General features: G+C 37.9%; 1 protein-coding gene across 5 annotated transcripts in view; it reads right to left on the bottom strand.

Annotated features, from left to right (window-relative positions):
- Positions 1 to 3,232: 3,232 nt before the first annotated feature.
- Positions 3,233 to 22,363, bottom strand: part of LOC6042450 (mitogen-activated protein kinase kinase kinase kinase 5) — a 41,995-nt gene continuing 22,864 nt past the window's right edge. The window contains exons 2-15 of one of the 5 annotated variants that reach the window (XM_038251794.1): positions 19,271 to 19,691; positions 19,112 to 19,210; positions 18,747 to 19,053; positions 18,610 to 18,677; positions 16,708 to 16,762; positions 16,076 to 16,114; positions 15,231 to 15,399; positions 14,993 to 15,122; positions 14,347 to 14,935; positions 14,086 to 14,279; positions 13,933 to 14,027; positions 13,750 to 13,876; positions 13,558 to 13,684; positions 3,233 to 6,990 (exon numbers count right to left, since the gene is read on the bottom strand). In XM_038251794.1, the coding sequence (XP_038107722.1) occupies positions 6,882 to 6,990; positions 13,558 to 13,684; positions 13,750 to 13,876; positions 13,933 to 14,027; positions 14,086 to 14,279; positions 14,347 to 14,935; positions 14,993 to 15,122; positions 15,231 to 15,399; positions 16,076 to 16,114; positions 16,708 to 16,762; positions 18,610 to 18,677; positions 18,747 to 19,053; positions 19,112 to 19,210; positions 19,271 to 19,691 (2,529 nt within the window). In that variant the 3' untranslated portion in view covers positions 3,233 to 6,881. The remainder of the gene's footprint in view (positions 6,991 to 13,557; positions 13,685 to 13,749; positions 13,877 to 13,932; positions 14,028 to 14,085; positions 14,280 to 14,346; positions 14,936 to 14,992; positions 15,123 to 15,230; positions 15,400 to 16,075; positions 16,115 to 16,707; positions 16,763 to 18,609; positions 18,678 to 18,746; positions 19,054 to 19,111; positions 19,211 to 19,270; positions 19,692 to 22,363) is intronic. The other 4 variants (XM_038251796.1, XM_038251795.1, XM_038251797.1 and 1 more) reach the window with 4 other exon arrangements.

Below are 22,363 nucleotides of genomic sequence, written 5' to 3'. Positions count from 1 at the left end.
CCATCTTGGATTTAAACATTTTAAATCACTTTAGCGTTGTTTAGGGGATGACAATCGAAAATTAGACAATGGAAAAAAAAATCGTGATTCGATTATCCGAAGTGTAATTTTTCAGAGGTCTACGGATAATCGATGAACCTGAATCTGTTCTCAGAATTGAGCTGAAGCGTAAAAACAAACGGTTTGGTTTTGGTTATTGGGATTAGGCCGATGCTAAAAATTTTCAAAGTTTAAGAACCTCGGCTCTAGCTGAGGACGAGGGGGAGGGGATCACAAAAATAAAAATTTAAATATCAAGCCATAGTCTCAACATTTGAAAGCAAAAAGTGTTTTAAAATACATTTTACACTAGTTCAGTTGTTTTGCAATCATTAGTTTTCAAATAAATTAAGATTTGGCGAAAAACTGGTAATACAATTTTTACCAGCCTTATATGAATTGCTACATTAAGAAAAAGATTTTTGAGGTTTAGTCGTTAACCTTCCATTGTTATTAAAAAAAATCACACATAAGGTATTGGGGTCCTTTTCGACCCCAATCTTTAAAAAATCGTCAAAAATCGAGTTTTTGACTGATTCCGGTTCTTTCAGTCACAAATGAAAGCTTAGAACGTCCCCTTTTTGAAACCGACCTGGAAAACCGGATTTGGTCACTGTGGCCCCAACTTTGACCTGTATCTCCGGCAAATTTTAACCAATCAGGATGCTCCGGATTGCATTCGACAGGTATTTACCTGTACTTCGACCACAATTATTAATGTCAATTCCAGGTGACCTACCGGTTCCGGAAATCCGGAACATCCGAAAAGTTCATGTTTTACTGTTTTTCACATATATGTGATACCAATACTCTCATGATAGTTGAAATTGATCCATAAAACTTACTAAAAACACAATACACGATTGCCAGAACCACTCTGGAGTGTTAGTGGCCACTTCCATGTAACCTGGAACCGGTTCCCGGGTACCCGATAAACGGCCAATTTGACTTTTTTGGTGAAAACCCATCATGTTGCACATCAAACTCCAAGAAATTGAAAGACATGTCCATATTTGGTAATGCCGTTGTTCGCTGATCCATTCTGTCCAATCTGGAGCCGGTTACCGGTGGCCCCTTGGGGACACTCCCGGAATATGAGAGAAACCCTATCATCCGACATATCAAACTTCATGAAATTGAAAGATATGTCAATTTACGGTCATGCCGTTGTTCGCTGACCCATTCTGGCAATCATGGAACCGGTTACTGGTGGCCCCTTGGGGACACTTCCGGAATATGAGAGAAATCCTATCATCCGACATATCAAACTTTATGAAATTGAAAGATATGCCAATCTACGGTCATGCTGTTGTTTGCTGACCCATCCTGGCCAATTTGGAACCGGGTACCGGTGGCCCCTTGCCCCTTGGTACTTGGATTCGTAGTATAATAGGGTTTCTCTCATATTCCGGAAGTGTCCCCAAGGGGCCACTGGTAACCGGTTTCAAATTGGCCAGGATGGGTCAGCAAACAACAGCATGACCGTAGATTGACATATCTTTCAATTTTATAAAGTTTGATATGTCGGATGATAGGATTTCTCTCATATTCCAGAAGTGTCCCTGTTCCAGAATTGCCAGAATGCATAAGCGAAGAATGGCATGACCGTCGATTGACAATTTTTTCAATTTCATGAAGTTTAGGATTCGTTTTACTGCCCATAATTGAAAATCCGGCTATTATGCCAAATCAAGTATTCCGAGAAAAACGCGTTTTAGTGTTTGTCACTAAATCTCCGTCAAGGCAATTTCCCATAAGAGTGGCATATTAGCCGTTTGGTTTTTCGCATCGGCAGCCAAGTCTATACACTATTTCAGTGAAATTCAAGGGTCAGAAGATGCGTTGGAACATCCTCTATCACCTGGTGCTAATATCTCGTTTTTGCCAAAAGTGGATATTAGCCGTTTTTTCGATGGTGGGCAGTTTAAGGCACATTTTATCAAAATGATATTTTTCCTAGATCAGTAGTGTCCCTACCAATGACTTGCACCTATTCTGAAGTATGATTTATCTTTTGGTTATTTTTGTTGAGAGCTTTTAAAAAAAACATGTTCAGTTGGGGCAAGTGTACCATATGGATTTTTAGTATGTAAACAAATACGAATTGCTGTAACAAGATATTTTATTGGGAAATAAATACATTAAAGTACTTAAAGACTGATAAACAGTTGTTAAAAACATTGTCCACGCAAAATACAGTGATATTATGAAAATTCACTATTTATCATCTCAGTAATTATTTTTTTTTTTTTTCGTAAAAATGATCAAATTCATAGTAAAATATTATTATTTAATCAAAACATGAAAGAAACGTTTCAAATACATTCTAATCTGATGTATCTAAGTGATAAAAGTTCAATTGTTAGCAAATTAACATGGTGTTTCATGAATTGTTCATCTTGCCCCACTAGTTGTGTAGAACGTACGAAAAATCAAAAATGTTAAAATCATGTTTTTACATTAAAAACATTATTTTGTCAAAATTTGTTCTATCAAAGTCTTAGTCAAGACCTGGAATAAGTTGATTATAAAAAAAATCCGACAGATTTTTTAACGTTTTTAATGGGTTATAACGAGCATTTCCTTAGCTTGTTACACTTCCCCCACTTTCCCCTATAAAAACATGTATGAACGAATGGTTGATGAAAAATAACTTCCTTGTTTAATCAAATTTAAGTTGAAAAAAGGATATTGCAAAAATTACCAACATTTTAATTGGTTAACAGAATAATTATTAATCACTTAAGTATCCTCTCGAACCACCCCGCACTCGCACACCGAAATCGAACGCGTCATGCTAGAAAATCGTTTATTTTGTTCCGTGGAATTAGTAGGCGAAAAAAGGAGTGTAAAAGCGTGGAACTGGCTTTTTTTGCTGCTTACGGTTTGAACTTTCTTTTATCAATCTTTGGCCTAGTTTCGCAAACACAGTAAATTGGTAGTTGGTACCAGTAACAATAACAGCACCAACACGTGGCACGGCGACGCACACGCGAAAAATAATTTACCTTCGTGGAAGTGTGATGGGGTGGGGGTGGGGGACCTTATTTTTAGTGACCCAACAAGGGGGGGGAAATGTCTTAATTGGGCTGCTCCACTTTCTTGAGGCGATTTTTGCCACCAAAGTGGCTAATTCTTTTAAGGGAATCGTAAAATTGTCATCACATTGCGAACAAAAAAAAAAACCTTTAGCTCGTTTCAAAAACAATTTATTCTTTTCCATCACTAACTATCACTCCTTTTTTGCTGACTCGACGCGGCTCTGCTCCCACTGCATCTGACTTGGTTTTGCAATTATACACGTTTCAATTGTTTTGTGTGTTGTTTTTTTTTATCTCTTGTATGATTTGCTTTCTTTATATTTTGCGCATTTTTGTTTTATTGATTTTTGTAAAATTATTGCATCTCGATTAAACTTTGTAGTGTTTTTCAATAACGGCATTTAAGGGGGATAGGATTGTTTTATTTTCGGGTTTTTTTTCAGCGGGGAACAGGGCTCAATGGTATCAAAGGAGAAGTTTTGTGGATTTTTTTTTTGCTGGAGCTGCTATTTGAGGAAAGAAGGTTTCACTAGATTTTTCTTTCGCTCTCTTTTACGTTAGTACTTTTTTGTGTGTGTTGTTTTTTGTGTATATGGAAATTTAAGAACCCGTCCGCAGTTCAATGCAGTAGGTACGTTTTAGATATATCTTTCTGCCCTTGTTGTAAATTATTGTTTCAATCTCGCTTGTCTATAGGAAAAAAGTGTTCTAATATTTTGCATTTAACTGAGTTTTTGTTTGTTTTTCTTTACGTTTGCTTATAAACAGGAATTATAGAACACATTACAATTAAAAACGAACGAATATACCTCACTTATAGACTTAGACTTTATACAGTAAAGCTCTGAATGCTTGAAACAGGGAATCAACAGGGTTTACGTTCAAGGTATGTATCGGTGCATTGGAGACCAGGAGAAAAGGTGTGTGGTCAACAAACAATTTTTGTTTTGTAGAATGTCGAGAACATATCACAAGCTTATATGAAATTACCTTTGGAGTGTAATATACAAGGTTGCTAACGATAATTTTATTAGGAGACTTTGACGATAACGATTACATTATCGTTATTATTGTTATCGATTAAACACAGCTGCTCATTTTGAAAATCATTTATTTCTGGAGATTCCTCGTCACGTTCTGTAAGATTTTGGACTTTGAAATCATGTCAATTATGTCAATTTTCCAGCCGAGAAAACTACACAAAAATTGAGCTTAAAAAAATAAACTTGTGTAAACAGCAATATTTTCATGAACTTATAAACTTATCAAAATTTATTTACAATATTCTTTGCTTTAGAAGGTAAGTCAAGAAGGACATTCACAGATGTAATTTTAGCTTTAAAAAATACTAAATTTTAACAAATAGAGCACACTAAAAAGAAAAATTATGCAACATATCCGTTTCATTGATATACAAAGGAACTTTCTGTCAGCGATCATTTCCGGAAAAGAAACTGGATCGCTCACGTACAGCGCCTATCCCGATCGTCACTGCTTGGCACAGCGGTCGGTGGACGTAAATACAAAGACGAAACGAACGAAAAATGAACACCACTCAAGCAGTCGCCCGAAGGAGACAACGTGCTCTTTCTCTCGTTTTTCGTCTCTCTCTTCCTTGTGTTTGCTGCGTGGTGACAGAAGTCATTTGAATGCGATCAGGGGAGAGATGATCTGAATCTCGGTTGAATGTCAAACGACCGTTCTATAAGCGAATGTATTTCTAGAAGGAGGTCAATGACTGTATGAGAGACGAACGTGTGTGAAACGAACGAGAGCAGAATGTCAAAATTAGGTTGTTGTGGTGAAGATGATTGGGGTGTTCTGTCACCTATCACAAAAAAGTCTAAATTGCGTAAGCACTGCTTTGTGATCCAAAATTCTGATTGTTTTGTGAATACCAAGAGACGAACAGAACAATGAGAACAGAACACTGATGAAGTCGGCAAATAGTAAACGAAATACGTATCTGCCAAGATATTAAAATATATAGCGGATTTAAAAGGAACAATTATTCTCTTTGTATTCACAGTAATGCATTCTGCTAAACAGCTCAAACTTTGTTGTTTGGTTGATTTGATTTGTTTGAAAACTGTGTTTTTGTTTGAAATCTGTGTTTTTTTCTCGAAATTCGTCTTGATTTATTACAAAGCGCTGCAATGTTTACCAAAACACAGTAACTATTTTCTAAATAACCATTTTTTTTTAAACAAGCAAAAGGCTGCCGTAACAATGTATGCAAAATAACGTAAGCGCCAAAATGCAATATTTGTATTTTGGAGTTACTCAAGTAATACCTAAGGTAGTACGCACCTCCCAAGGAATGAGGTCGAAAAATGACTACTACACAATACAAAAAAAAAAAAACATTTGTTTAGTAAAATTTATGTTACAGATCACACAAATTTAACTAAATCGCCATCGTTGACGATGACAATAATATTACGTTTTATCGTTATCGATAACCAAAATCGAAAATTTTATCAGTTAACAACCTTGGTAATAATGCAGTTGCAATGTTAAAAAAATGTGGAATCATTAAATCTTCTCTTGCTGTGCAATATTAGCAAGTTGCATTGTTTGGAAATTTTGCGTTAAAAGAGATTTCCTCGCAAAATTTCCAATCGCTGCGCTCGCCACTCGCCACTTCTGTAAACTGACTTCAAAAAATAAATGCCATGGGTGAGTTTTTTTTTTCTTTTCTCTTCACAGTGGTTCTTGTTGCCATATTTAGTCGAGTCTATTGCTATAGTTTTGTTTTTTAAATGTTTTGTTCCGTACATGATTTCTACAGGTTGCTTATTTTGCTTTGTTTGACTTAGCTATTTTTATTTGTCGACACAGAGAGAAATATGGATTTTGTTTATGTTTCAGCAAAGTTCATCGTTAAATGATAGAAAATATATCGTTTTCCATATGTCAGTGTTTCTTTCCTTCTATTTCTCGGTTTGTTTATGCTTGGTTGTATGTTTTTTTGTTCTAGTTTTTCCAAGAAAAGTCATATTAAAATATCAATCTGTGTCTATGTTTAATCTGGAATTACGATTTTGTTATTATAATTTCGATTCTTGCTTGCTTCTAGTACGGATTTGTGATTGCAAAGCTAGCCTTCCAAATAATCTTGATTTACGTTAAGGAAAGTTTGAACGAAAAAAAAAGTACGCAAAATTTTTAGTACAGAGAAAAAACTACATTCAAATTTCAAGAGAACTAACTCAAAAACAAATAGTCTGAAACCTTCGAACGAAACGTTGACCGGCTAAAATATTACGTTATCATACAAGGACTATCATATCGTTCCTGCGGGGTTAGATCCTGACACATACGCAAATTTTTGAATGAAATAAAACTACAACTTTATAAATACCTAGCTCTTCCAGGGTTCAGGAATCTTTTGTGAACGTTGGATTTAGTTAAATTGAATGCATTATTTTGCCTATTAATTTGTTTTCTCTTACGGTTCAATCAATCTAGGTTATATATAAGTTGTTTTTATAAAGAGATATATTTAATATATCTAATATAACTTGCTCAATACTCATTCTTTCCCACGATGCACACATGCTTACACTTTACAAATTTGTTTCGACCCATTTGTTCGCTTAATCCGTGTCACTGTATTTTTTTTTTTTTTCTCGCGTTCCACTCTCTCTACCGTGTGTGTGTGTGTTTGTTTTTAGTTAGATTAATTAAATTTCCTTTATGCTACAACGATTTTTTTTTCTTTCTTTCTTTCAATACTTGTTCCGCTTCCAGTTAGTGCGTCGCTTATTGTTGTTGTTTTTGTTTTTATCACACTCACACTCAATAGCTGGCCTCGTGACCGGCCACCACGTACAAATCGTGGCCCTCCTCGCTGGGACCCTCGACCGGTTCAGACCGCAGGATGCGACTCTGCAGCATGACCACGCGGCTGGGTGTTTAGAGGGGGAGAGAGATAGGAAGAAAGAACGAAATGGGTTAGCTTTTCAAAGCTTTTTTTGAAGGTTAAGGTTGGTGAATAAAAACTAATAAAATTTAATACCGTAAACTGGGATGACTTTGATAGGTTTTCCAAATGCCCGGTAAATTAATATCTCAACATTTTTGGAAATTTTTAGTATGTAAGCATAAAGGGATAACTTATTATCGAACATGTATGCAAAAATGTGACTGTTACATTGGATTTATCAAAATTAGTGGCCAAATCAAATTTCTATCAATGTCACACCGGGCTATCAAAGTCACCCCAGTTTACGGTACACTCAACACCTGGTGCAAAGTCGGAAGTCCTCACCATTCAAATGACCATGCGTCTCCGTGAAAGTTTTGTCTCATCATCAATTTTATGGAGACGCATGGTTTTTTTTATTCGATTGATTGATATTCAAAAACCAAATGTTCTAGTATCAGGCGCAATTTAAAAAAAAAAGTCACACGTGTACTGCCGTTCTACGCATAACCGTCCCATGTTCAAAAAAGTGCAACTGAGAAAAACGCGATTGAAATTTTTCGACCGATAAAAAAATAAAATCTGGTACTTTGTTCGGAAACTTATCAAAAACAACACCAAGTCTGTTTGTTCCATCGTTGAACTACTACGCATAATTGTCCCACCAGTATTTTCTTACACGGAATCATTAGTTTTAATAAGCATTATGCCTTGTTTACCTGTTGTATAGCAAGAGGATCAAACTAAAAAGTAAAATTTCTTTCCAGAAACCCGTAGAAAATCCCAGGAATAAAACGGCTAATTTGAAATGGATTTAAATTTAGATGTAGTTCTACGATGGGTGTACCCCATTTGGCATAACGGGGTTTCAAGAAGGACGTTTGGCATAATGGACGTTTGGCATAATTGCTCCAAAACATCAGGGACGTTTGGCATAATAGCATTTGGCATAACTTGTTCAAAAACCATCGAGGACGTTTGGCATAATGGACATTTGGCATAATGGACGTTTGGCATAACTCGTTTAAAAATCATGGACATAATGGACATAATGGACGTTGGGCATAGTTATTTCTAGATTTTTTTTTTGTTTTTTTTATGAGTATTTCTTATTTTTACGAATGAAAATGTATTGTTTATTTAACTTTTTTATATCTTTAAGAGATTATCATTTTATTTTCGAAAATTTGGTATCTCTATATTATTTCCCAAATAGTATTTTTTCCCCTTTTTGATTATTATTCACAATAATTTTTTTCATGAAATCGCGATATTTTTATTGAAAATTTAGTTTTATGAAGGAAATATCTCTTGTAAGCTTTACATTTTTCCCCTTTCAATATAATTAGCAATAATATTTTTTTATAAAATTTTCCCTTCTTTTTTATGAAATTCAACTAAAAGATGAAAAAACCTCTTCAAATCTTCGACAATTGAGCTGTTAAAATGCAATTTTCCCTTCTTTTGATCATAATTTAACTAGAAGAAGGAAAAATCTGTAAATGAATTCACATTTGTCCCTTCTTTTTTTTCGAATTCAACCTAAAGAACACCCAAAACTGGGCAGCACTCGTCCGACACGAGAGTAGCGGTAAAATTTACAGACACAGAGAACACAGTTCTAGATGACTGAGAGAATTATGCCCTCGAGTCCATTCTAAGAAAAAGTTCATCCTTCAAAACAAAAAGTTCTTTAGCTTTTTTTAAAAAAAGGTCCAATAAACCAAATATTCAGTTTTTGCTTTTTGAGTGTTTTTAAATACCCCTGACTCAAGGCGGTTTCAAAAACACCCAAAAAGCAAAACTGGAAATTTGGTTTATTGGACCTTATCAAAAAAAAAAAAAAAACTCCAGAAGTGTTGTCTACGGGAATTGAACCAGGGACCTTTAATATAATAACTCAATGACTAAAATGCCTTGGCCACAACAGCTTGGTGACACAAGAGTAGTCAGATGTCGATGTATGACTCTTGTTGAAGATTTACTGTTTTAATTAATTAATGAAATGAATTGTTTTGCAGGTGTGAGTTGATAATATTATTCTATCGAGTTTAGCATTGAGCTCTCTATAAATGTTGATGGAACTATAATCTCAACCCTGTATTTTGGGTGAAGGGATGTCGATTTTGCTATTCTTTAAATATTTTCAATTAAGTTTTTTTATGCAATTTTCCCATCTTTTTTATATTCAACTTTAAGAAGGGAAATTCTCTTATAGATGTTCTCTTTAAACATTTCTATCATTTTTGCACATTTTTCTCTGTTGCTTTATTTTTTTTGCAATAAAGTTGTTTATGCAATTTCCCTTCTTGTATATATTTAAAACTAATCTTAAAGAAGGGATAATTGTTCAATTAAATTGATATTTTGAATAGAGGTAGATAAAAACATAAAAATAAAGCGATTATCAAACGTTTAAAGAGTAGCAAAATGTGAATCTTTAAAGAAACTTTTTCTTCTATAAGTTGAATTTTATATAAAAGAAGGGAACATTTCAAAAACAAACTCAATTGTCAATTATTCAAAAAGTTTTTTTTAGAGATTTTCCCTTCTAAAAGTTGAATTTAAAATAAAAGAAGGGAAAATTTCATAATTACTTATTTGTCAGATATTTAAAGTAAGAAAAAATGTACTTCCCTTATTTAGGTTGATTATTTAAGAAGAGAAAATTGCATAAAAAAATAATTTCAAAATATTGCAAAAAAAAACAAACTGCAGATCTTTTGAGAGATTTTGCCTTCTTTTAGTTTTAAAATAAAAGAAGAGAAAATTGCTTTAAAAATCTTAATTGCATTTCTTTAAAGCAGAGCAAAATATTCATACATTCTTCAGGTTGAATTCAAAAAAGGAGGGAAAAGGGAAAATAGTATAAAATCTTGATTGCAAAATATTTAAAGACTGGCAAAACTGCCATCTCATTGTTAGTTGAATTTAAAATAAAAGAAGGAAAAATATCATACAAAAAATTAGCTGCAAAGTTATTCAAAAGGAGAATTTTTTTAATATTATTTAGAATCTTTCTAAAAAATTTTTTTAAATAAATTTATGAAAAAATGCATTTTAAAGCTTTTTTAACAAATATTCAAAAAAAAAGAAAAATTACATCTATTGAAAGAAAATAGATACATGATATCTAAAAAAATTATCATCTTTTAAAGTAAAATTTTCTGTGTAGAAAATAGGAAAAAAGATATAAATTATTATACTTTACAGAAAATAAATACTAATTTAATAATACAAAAAAAGATAACAATAATTATGCCAAACGTCCTTGATGGTTTTTGAACGAGTTATGCCAAACGTCCATTATGCCAAATGTCCATTATGCCAAACGTCCCTGATGTCTTGGACCAATTATGCCAAACGTCCATTATGCCAAACGTCCTTCTTGAAAACCCGTTATGCCAAATGTCCATTATGCCAAATGGGGTACACCCTTCTACGATCATCCACCCGCAATATGATGGCGCTACAGTCAAAGTGAAAAAGTAATAATTTTGCAGTACTTTACAACGGGATTTCAAAAATATTATAAATATTTTTGATCGAACCCAGAAGTTCTAAATATTATTTTTTGCAATTTCGTCGTAAAACTACTTACACGCACGTTTAAAATCATTCAGTTTTCGTCAAAACCGAACCTACTCGGAAATGAGTAATGGGGCCACCTGTCTAATTTTAGTGAATTTCACTACACGCACGTTGTACGTTTCCTGCAAGTTCCCTGACATAAATGCATACATTTTGTTCCCAAATTATTTTTTTGTTAGGTTTTTCTATCTCTTGCATTTATTTGCGAGATAATTAAAATTATTACGTAAATTTGTCAACATGTTACATTTATTAGATCAATAAAACCAAGTTCTACTTGACGATTTAAGTAATACAACACAACACACTAAACTAGACTAAAAAACTCAATAGCTTTCCAGCACTGAATTGGGTGCTAAAAAGTTGAACTTTCAGCACTAGTGTCAAATGCAAATTCATTCATTTCATTTCTTTTTTGCCTTCCTCACCTTACTGAGGAAAGGCTATAAAATCACTCGAAAACTGAACGTCTCAATTAGATCTCCTAGACTCACCTTCATGTATATCTATCGACTCAGAATCGAATTCTGAGCAAATGTCTGTGTGTGTGGTGGGATGCTGATCAAAAAATTGTCACTCGATTATCTCGACATTGAATGAACCGATTTTGTCCGTTTTGACGTCATTCGATCCGTCTTGGAGTCCCATAAGTCGCTATTAAAAATTATGAAGTTTAGTTAAGTACTTCAAAAGTTATGCAAAAAAATGAGTTTGACAAAAGTCCGTGAGATTGTAAAAAGGGTGGTTTTGTAAGAAAATCCGGCATGTTATATATTTTTAGAAAGGAATTTAAAAGACCTTTCCAACGCGACCATTACATTGAAGATTTGACAACCTTATCAAAAGTTATTAGCATTTAAGTGTTATTTATGCACTTTTTGGAAGCCGGATCTCAGATAGTACGATGAAAACGTTATCCGGATCTATCATGCAACTCGTCGTTGCACAGGTAATCAAAAGACCTTTCCAACGCGTTCAAAACATAGAAGATCTGACAACCCTATCAAAAGTTATAAGCACTTAAGTGTTATTTATACACTTTTTGGAGGCCAGATCTCATATATTTTGATGAAAACGTTGTCCAAATATATCATGTGACCTATCTTTGGATAGGTAATTAAAAGACCTTCCCACGAGCGTGACTATTTTGGATAGCATTACCCTTTAAATTAGAGTAAGGCACCAACCACCTAAGGGTGGATTAAGTAACGTTTTGCCTTCCTCACCTTACTGAGGAAAGGCTATAAAATCACTCGAAAGACGAACTTTTTAGTTAGACCTCATAGACCTACCTTCATTTGTACATATCGACTCAGAATCACCAGCTGAGCAAATGTCTGTGTGTTTGGCTGTATGTAGACATGTGTACCAAATCAATGTCACTGGAATATCTCGTCACAGGCTCAACCGATTTTGGCCGGAATGGTTTCAATCAATCCGTCTTAACGTCCCCTAAGTTGCTATTTAAATTCATGCAGTTTTATCATATATTTAAAAAGTTATGTTAAACAAACTGTTTCATATTAAATTAAAATTATGGTAAAAAGGGTGGTTTTTCATGAAACCCTCACATGTTATATATTTTTAGAAAGCATATGAGAAGACCTTTTAGGTGGAGTAAGAATTTTCAAGATCTGACTTACCTATCTTAAATTACAAGCAGTTTAAAAAATGGTATGAATTCACATAACCGCAACTGGTCGGGTTTGATCGCCTCGAAAAAGCCGTGTAGAGGGATGCCATTTTCCTCAAAGGCCGTGTCTGTATAATCTTGACAAAAAGTCTGTAGGTAGTCTGTTATTTTTATTAGGACCTCTTAGGTGCAGCGATCACGTTAGGAGAGATCCATAAACCATGTGGACACTTTAGGCGGGTTGGAATCACTCTATAAATTAGAGGAAGGCACCAACCACCTAGGGGTGGATTAAGTAACGTTTTTTTTTATTTTAGCGGTGAATTAATTTAACACATGGATGTTTGACATAAAATTCAATTCAAAAAGCGTTTTTTGGATTTGGATTTCAACAGAATTTGGAACCAGGTCGGGAAGCGTCTCCGGAGTCATGGAACCTCTCGGAAAAATCATAGCATTCCGGAATAATGTACAAGAATCGTAAGATTCAATTCTTGATCCGAATATACCACATTGAGAAAAAGTTTTATTTTGTAGAGTTGCATATTCAATGGTTGAATATTCCCTCTTTCTAGTGCAACATTACATAAAATAATGCGTAAAATATTAAATTCCATAGAACCAAATTAAAATTCACCTGTTTTGATGTAAAGTTACATTTTTTTACCAGAAATCTTTTGACCACAAAATTCATTTTTTTAAGCTTACAGTTGCAATGCAATGATGATACTTATGTAAAATCGTTTGTGGACCACGATTGTGACATATAATTTAAAAATTAATCGCTTGTATAGTGAGAAATATAAGAAAAAAAATGCATATAAAGTTTTTAAATGCGCCATTCCATTCGACTTCGAACCTGTCGAGTTTTACTCTATCATTTTTTTCCAAGATATACATAGTCATTTGAAAACAGACAATGAAAATCGCAAAATTTTGAGACGGTGCCAAAAAATAAGAGCTATTCTGATTTTACTCAAGTTCCGGATTCTTGCATGTTTGAATAGTAGCCAAATTTGAGCATGATCAGAGAAAGTCGATTTCGAATGTGTGTACATTTGGGACGAAATGACCCGAAGACAAATACAAAAAAATGAAAGTTAAAAACCAAAAGTGTTGATGTCTACGCTACCCTCCACTCGACCTCTTTTAGAATATAACATTGAACAAATTCTGACAGAGATAAGCTGTACCGGCATAATCCAAGTCTGATACGTAACGCGCAACACTTTTCCTATTTTTCTAGATTGACACCGCATCAGAAATAGAGCCCTTAATACGAAGTTAGATCGCACTCTAATGAATTCAAAGTGGTGGGTACTCACTTGTCGCTGCTGATCAGCTCGTACACCCGGCTGCTGTCCGTAATCTCCTGCGTAATCTCGCCGTTCCGCAACGATCTGCCCTGCATGCCGTTCTTGTGAAACACCAACACACTGTCCGTGAGACACACTGAATGGTGATAAAAATGAAGTTAATGTTGGAAAAAGAGCTCCAAAAACAAGCCGAAACCTCACCTATACTGTCAATGTTAAAGCTAAACTCCAACCGCGAGACGTACTTTTTACTCTGCTTGGGCGCCCCCATAATATCTACAATCTGTACGACGTTATCGTAACACACTAGAATGGCGTCCCGCTCGATCTGCAAACAGGTGAAAATGTTAGATTGGGCAAACCATCAACATAATCGAGCCTTACCTGATGCACTTTAATTGGTCGTAGAGTGTCCCTCCGGTTGATCACGGTCGCCATGCCGTCCATCTCCTCCGCCGACGTGTTGAACCAACTCGATGCTGGAAACATTTAAACAATGTTAATAACTAGGAAACCTTTCAAGATGACCGAGCATACAGTTGTTCGTGTTGATTAGGTCCAGCTTTAGGCTGGCGCTCTGCCCCCGCCGCACGTTCACGCACACGATCGGGTACTCCAGCTCGGGCGTGATGATCATCTCGAACACGTTCGAGTTGACGCCGTGGTACTGCAGGTTGCCTGACGGCCAGTCGCACTGCTTCAGCAGCATAAACTTGTTGAGCGGGTCGTACCTACACAAGCGAAACATGAAGGAAATTGTCATTACCGGCGCCGTCCTTGTCAGAGTGTAGCTCTCACCATTGCATCAGGAAGATCCCGCTGGACAGCGACCCGCACAGATACTTGTACCCGTTATACGGATTGCGCGTGACGCAGCACTGCGTGCACCCCTTGGTGTCCGGCACCTTGGTCGTGAGGGCAAACTTGCGCGGAACCAGCTTCTCCGGGATCTTTTTCATGTGCAGCGAGAAGCGGTGCGACTGCTTGGAATGTAGCGCCATCAGGTCGTGCCGGTACAGCTGCGATTGGCCCTGCTTGCCGGACAGTGACATCAGGATGTCCTTGATCACGTACAGCCACACCGTCCGCCGCGGGTACAGCTGCTCGATCGCGGCGTCGTGCAGCTCGTTCATGTTCAGGTTGAAGATGCCCTCCTCGGCGCCGATCATCAGGTGCTGGTCGCGCGTGTCCGGATGGATCCACGAAGCGGTACAGTGGATGTGCAGCGGACACGCGTTGAACACCTTTGAGAAGCACGCTCCCATGAGGACCTTGGGCGTCGGTGGTAACCCGTTGGAAACCGGTCGAGGCGGGGTGTGCCGCCGGCTTCGGTGACTACGCTTCGGCGGTACCGGCGGCGTATTGTTCAGCAGGTCCGGCTGGGTATCTACGGAACGAAATGTTACGACAGGTATTAACTGACTGGGGGTCTCGCTCAACCTACCATTCTCATTGTTACCGTCGCCGTCGCTCAAACTACGCTGCCTGGAAGACTTTTCAAGATCGTTGAACAATCCCGTCAGTTGGTCCATCGACCGTCGCTTGCTTTCCTCCTCGTTCGATCCGTTTTGCTGCTGTAATTTAAAACAAAACATTTTATTCTTTTGTACGCAAAAGTTCACGCCGCGATTTCCCCCGCAATTAGCACACTTTACGAGCACTTTGCGCTCCCGCCAACCTACCGCATTCAGCTTCTCGAAGCGAGCGTTCAGGTTGTCAATGTCGGCATAGCTGAGCGTGGAATCGTCCCGGCCCCCGTTTTCGTACCCGTCGCCGGGGCCCGAGCAGGAGCACTCTTCGATACTCGACAGCGCCGACTCGTTCGGGTTGTTCGACAGCGGGAGCGTTCGCCTGCAATGAGTTGGTCAGTGGACGCGTAAGTAACAGGGTTTCCAACCGCTGCAACGAATTCCCGAAAAAAAAACCCAAACTTCCCGACGGTCTGCGCGAAATCGCCAACGATAAATTTGTGGATGTGGGTGTGTGTGATGGTGATACAGGTTTTACAGAAGCAAGCCACCCAAAATAATGAGAAATCTTCACGCTACTTGAACTCGGACCGGCTGTAAGTCTACACTTAGTGGTATATACGTAACGCAACAACAAGAGGCACAAACACAGGCAAACGAAATGCGCTTGCGCGACTAAGCTAGTGTTTAACTAGTGGAGAGTGATTAGTACAACGGTTAACCGACGAGTCGTGGTGTGAGTTTTGATTTGGGGTGAGTAAAATTAAGAGTGTGAGTAACGGAATGTATTAAATGGCGTTCTTTTGGAGGTGTTATCTGGATTAGTACGACTGCTGCTGGGAATCGTCTCGCCTAACTTTTGGGAGAATTCGGTACTGAGATGTGGTAGGAAAAGGGGTGATTTTCTGTGACATTGTTCAGAAAAAAACGAGAAGATGCTGTGAGCATTTGTGGAGGGTGGAGTGGAGAAGGCACAACATTCGAGAGAGAGATAAAATGTGGTAGGGTACGTATGAAGAGAATGCTGGTTTGGTTTGATTGAGCTTTGAGTAGTTTACCTTAACTTCAACTCCTCGTCTATATAATGCAATAGACTCCTAGAAAAAGAAGAGAAAGAACGAACAATGGAGCAAACGGGTTTTTGCTGAATGAATTTGCGAGCAATCTTCGGAAAGGTCATCAAGACGTGGATTTCTTGGAGTTTATGTGTGAGGTTGTGAGTGTTTGTTTGTGGGTCGTGCTTGGAATGGTTGTTGGAAGCACACCCACAGCGCACTGGGTCTTAGCCTATATCGGTGCACGAAATTACTAACAACAAACTATGGAACAAATATCATTAGAACGCTTTAGCTTTCGTTATTTCAACTGCTGGTAAGTTCAGGCCTAGTTTATTACGCGCTTGTGTAAGTGTGTGATGATGTGAAGCGTTTTTTAGGTGTGTGTAAGTTTGTATTACGTGTGAGTTTTGGGTGTAACAATCATTCGTTCGATGGGTGTAATGTCTAATTCATTTGCGAGTGCGGCTGCAGCAGTTTGTGGCACAACTTCTAATCTCCAACCAACGACACGTGTTAAACAAAGGAGGGACAATACGGTTGAACAGGGATAACAAAAGATGGACGGGAACCGGCGGCCTGACGCGCTTGTCACACACTGTGGAGACTCACTTACACTCACTCACTATACTTACATATCACTAGGTAAAGTTTCTGGACTAGATGATCGTTCATTTTCCATCAAAGGCTCTGCGGGAGATAAACATGTAATTAAACAAATATCTTCAGATATTTACAATTCTGCATCCGATTCTAAGGTTATTTAAGATAATTGTTTCGCTTATTGATCAGCTTCATCAGCAAACCTTTGACTATATCGGCACTCATCGTGAGCTGTCCGTACTCAACTGAAGACGTGGCCGACCCACCGGAGCCTCCCGATCCTCGCCAGGGTGACGTTGGTCAGTTTCGCATGCGCCAACGCTTCTTCGCGTACATCGTTTGCAGCACATTCCGTTCGAAAACTCCAATGGATCGTTCGTTCTCTTGCCGTAGCGTCCAGGTCACATTGCCTGCCGGTCTAATCAGTGTCTTGTACAGGGTCAGCTTCGTGGGGCGTTGCAGATGTAAAGGTTTTCCGTAATCCAAAGTAGGCGCGATTCGCAGAGTGGATACGAGTCCGGATCTCTAAGCTGATGTCGTTGTCGACCGTTACCAGTGATCCCAAGTACACGAATTCGCTTACCTCCTCCAGCACATCGCCAAGGGGTGAGTCTTGGGGGGCAATGTCCTTTGAGTCCACTCTAGGTCTCTAGGACTCTCGCTGTTATATCGATGCTGTCCGCATAAGCAGGTAGTTGGACTGTCCTGTCACATATCGTGCCTCTCGTGTATATACTCGCTTTTCGCTTTTTATAGAGCTAGTTACTAAAGTCCAGCTTATTGCCCTATTTGTAGATGAGGCACACGATACCATCCATCCATTCGTCTGGTAGTTTCTCTTCCCTACAGCTCTTAGAAATCACCAAGTGGATCGCCCTCGCCTACTGCTGTCCTCCATATTTGAAGAGATCACGGGGTAACCGATTTCTGCCGGTGGCTCTTTTCTTCCGTTGCTTGATCTCTTTTTTCACCGCCTTCAGATCAGATGCCGGGTACTGTTGGTCAGCCCCGAGCGGTCCAAGTCGGGCTTCTTGAGCTTGAAGACCGTTTTCTGCTGTTTCATCACTTTTTTTGTATCCGATAGCCGTTCTTATTCATCTATCAATAAGCAAGGCAGTGCCGTTGGCAGGCTCACTCCCAGTTGCTACACGTAGGACTGATCCGCAGCCAGGTCCTGCAGCCGCTCGGTGTTGAACGGCGGCAGGAGCCGGCTCCGTCGTTTGTGGTACGTCGTCGACAGTTTTGAGTGCATGCTTGCACCCACCCGGTAGTGGTCCGAGTGGATGTCCGCACCGCGGTACGTACGGATATTCCATAAGTCCAAGAAGAATATCCCGTCGATGAGAACGTGGTCGTCGGTAAGGTAATGTCCAGGTGACGTTGTGGATGTCTTTCCGGGGGAAGAACGTGCTCCGTACCACCATACAGCGAGAGGCTGCGAAGTTGATGCACCGCTGGCCTTTGTCGTTCGTGACGGTGTACAGGCTGTTCGGCCCGATCACCGGCTTGTACATCTCCTCCCTTTCTATCAGGCGTTCATATCTCAGATGACGATCCTGACTACCCAACTGCGGACAGCTGTCGAATGCTTCCTTTTCTTCACCGGATGATTCCTCGTGTGGGCAATGTACGCTGAAGATGTGATAATTGAAGAAACGGTCTTTAATCCTCAATTTACGCATCTGATCGTTGATCGGCACCCAATCCATCGCACGACTTCGCTCTAATACATGGTGAGTTCGTTCAACAGAGCGTGATCGTACCCAAGTAGTGATTTGCAGTTCCATTTTCCGAGATTCCAATCGATGTCCTTTTCGTGTCTAGGACTATGCCACTATGCGACCACTCTCTCTTTATCCTGTGCTGCGTACGATGATCTTTCAACCTAGAAAACTTAGAATCGGATGCATGACTTAATTCTACCCAACACTTACTGCACATGTACAGCGGACTAGTCGACTGCAGTTTACTCGTAATTCTTTGTGGTCCAATCGCGACGGCCTAAAAATACCGCAAACGAAACAAATTTAATAAAATAACAGAATAATTCCCTCCCCCCTGCCCACCCAATAAACTCACCCCCTCCTCCTCCACGTCGTGGTAGAAGTAGCTCTGGTGCGGGCTGTGATACTTCTGCAGCAGCTCCATCGCCAACCGCACCGACATCTCCGACTGGAAGAAGGCATGCTGCAGCAACCGCTCGGCCGTCGGTCGCTTCTTGGGGTTCTTCGTGAGCGCCACCTTCAGAAAGGAGTGAAAGTTGGTGCTCCAGCGTTCCTTGTCCTTGAGGGTGGGCGGCTTGAAGCCACTCTTGGACATCAGGAAGAGCGCCCGCATCGGGTGCAGGTCGAACATAGGCGGCTGCAGCTCGGCGAGTTCTGCGTGGGAGAAGATCGTCTTGTACGGTAGTTCAACATCAATTTGAAGAATCCTTACCGATTGCCGTAATGCCGCACGCCCAGATATCACACAGGTGGTTGTAGCCACCCTTACGCTCAACAGCTGCCACTTCTGGTGCCATCCAGTAAGGAGTGCCTAAAATAATAACCCCCATTAGACATCTCAATTTACCCCACTACCAACAACCGCCCTTACCAATGAAGCTCCGCCGCTTGTTGATCGTCGCCGTGATCTGCGCCGACACGCCAAAGTCCGCCAGCTTGACGTCGCCCTTCTCCGTGAGCAGAATGTTCGCCCCCTTGATGTCGCGGTGGATCTTGCCCATCGAGTGCAGATAGGACAACCCGAGCAGCGTCTCGCGGCACATGTACGCGATCTGCACCTCCGTCAGCGGGCCCGTTACCTGGTAGATGTCCTGCAGGCTGCCGCCGCCGCAAAACTCCATGCAGATCCACAGCTTGTCGTGGCGCAGGTACGACCCATAGTACGAGATGATGTTCGGGTGGCGGCAGTCCCGCATCATCACGATCTCCTGCTGGATGATCTGGATGTCATCGCCCGGCTCGAGCTTGATCACCTTGATCGCCGCTAGTTCGTTCGATTGGATCTTCTTGGCCTGGGAAGGGATAGGAAAAATACATTTAGTCTGAAGATTAAGCGTAGGTAATTTAGGAAAAAAATATATACCTAATTAAGTAATAAACATAAGAATATTATAGACAAACAGAATAAAATGTCAAATTAAATTGGCCGATTTCATGGCATTATAATGTTTGTATTTTTATATTTTTTTATTTGAATACAAATTTTAAATTACAAAACATGAAAAACTCTTATTACAAAACATGGAAATTTCACGGCAATTTCACGGCACTATAAAACCTGGTTAAAATAAGCACAAAAAATGTATTTTTTTAAAACAAAACTCTGTTTAAAGCAGTAGGTATTCAAGCATTTGTTATTGATATTCCTGAAAAGTTATAAAACATTGCAAAATGCTATTGAGGTTTTGCAGCGCGACTGTGTTTCAAATGTAGGTGGCGCCAAAATGAGGTTACTTGCCAAAAATCGTATTTCTTTCTGCTGAATTGAAGAACAAAATCGCTTATTTCTCATGATTCCCTGCATCAATCTTAATGAAACTGGTTGCAAAAGACGAGAAAATTTTTTTGCTTTAAAATAATGAACATCAATTTTTGGGCGCGCAAAAAATTGTGAACTTTTTCTTTAAAAAACATGTTTTGGAACACGAAAAAATAAGTTTCCCCGTATATATAAATGAAATAAACAGTTCTATAGTTGATAACAGATGTGGTAACGTATATCCAACAATTTTCATTGATTTTTGACAGACTTTCTTGCCAAATAGTCCAAATTACTATCTTTTTCTAAATATACAGTTTTCTCATGAAAAATCAAACAAATATTGGAAAGTTATACACCAAATTGTTGGAAATAATTTTTCTCAACCGAATCCTGCATAAGTTTTATAAAATGTTGATTATGAATGAAAAAACACATTTTTTCAAAAAATCATAGGTTTACGCTATTTGTTCATAGGTGGCGACATGTGTCTTTTAGCTTTGCTGCAAATCCTCTATAGAATTTAAGGAACCGTAAAACGGGGTGACTTTGATAGGTTTGCGATTTTTCCGCAAAAGGAAGAGTACAATTAAAATACGTAAGGAATGGTTTAGAAACATACTGACCGTGGTAGAGAAGTGTTCAAAGTATCTCAAGAAGAACTTTTCATAAAATTTTAACAAGTTTAAATAGTTAGTTAACTATTGTTAAGAAAATGTTGATGAAAGTCATTATTTTAAACTTCTCAAAGTGTCATGATTTTCTCAATTAACATGATTTTGAATCGGAAAACGGAATGCATTTTCGGATTCTTTGGACAATTTTCCACTAGGAGAAGGTTAAATAAATTTGTAAATAATAAATAATATGTGTTTTTGAAACACCATTTAAAAAAATCTCCATATTTATAAGCAATTTCAGTTAAATAAATTTCATCTAAAATGTGAAAACTTGTGATTCGTGCTTCAAATTCTGTAAAAAATGCAAAATAAATCGATAATGTTATAAACAAAACCAGTTTTAACAAATTTTAGGCAAAATTTCGACTTTTTAACAATTTTACCTTAAATTTATAAGTATTTTGCTTAAAAGCTTATACAATACACTTAGTTAACTAAATATAAACATTGTTTTTTTTTTCTTAAAAACTATATCAGCTACTTTAGTGATGGTACATTTAGGGTACAAATAAAGTTTGAAAATCTTAAATATGATTTTAACAAGAAAAACTATGACTATCAAAGTCACCCCGGAATTAAAATTAAGAATTTTTAACGTAACAATTTTTTTTTTAACATTATTGAAAAAACTTTTATTCCGAAATAGTGCATGGACTTTGTGTAGTCTACCCCAGTACATGTTTTAAAAATAACAATCTTGAGAAAAACCTTACCTGTTGGAAAATATGCTAAAAACAAATTAAAATCCTATCAAAGTTACCCCGGTTTACGGTATTAAAAAATGTGCATGCGTTATAAAATTCTTCAAACTCCGCATTGTATTGTCCCTGGTAATTTTCAAGCTTTTTCCACAGAAAAATTTTAATCAATAATCTGCATTTCGTAATTATAATGAACAATACCATCAAATTGGGCCCTGAATTTGAAAAAAAAAACAAGTTAAAATAAATACCTACACTGAGGAGCAATTAAAAAATATATCACCATTTCGCGGCATTTCACGGTATTTACCAAATTGCACGGATTAGCCCTCCAAATCACTAAATAAGGAAGCGTTCGTTTAGTACGTAACGCAGTTGTGGGGGCTTTAAGGGGACGAAGGTAAAGTTTTTAAATTTATAATGGAAATTTTGTTACGAGGGGGTCCATAAATCCATTTTTTGCATTACTTAATAAAAGAACGTTCCCTAAGCAAATTTTTTTCAAATTAACTTTTTATTACTGCAAGTTGAATTCCCAAAATTCGTATTATTAGATTTTTGATTGTTCTTTTTTTTATATTTTAGGGGACCGCAAAAGGCATCTATTGAGCCACAAAGAAGTAAGGACAACACCTCAAATATAAGGAAACAAAAAAACAAGTTTATTCGTTAAAATTCGTTAAAATTTTATGATTTCCTCAAAAAATAAATATGTAAATGAAAATTTAAGACTCACTTTTCAAAAGAACTTTTTTTAATTTTTATAGACAGTATTAAAAATTGATTTTGTGAGAATGTTTTATATCTTGATTTTTTGCCAGCCT

The sequence above is a fragment of the Culex quinquefasciatus genome, chromosome 2, assembly GCF_015732765.1.
Source record: "Culex quinquefasciatus strain JHB chromosome 2, VPISU_Cqui_1.0_pri_paternal, whole genome shotgun sequence".
Lineage (NCBI taxonomy): Eukaryota > Metazoa > Arthropoda > Insecta > Diptera > Culicidae > Culex > Culex quinquefasciatus.
This window is presented reverse-complemented; position numbering and strand designations above follow the sequence as displayed.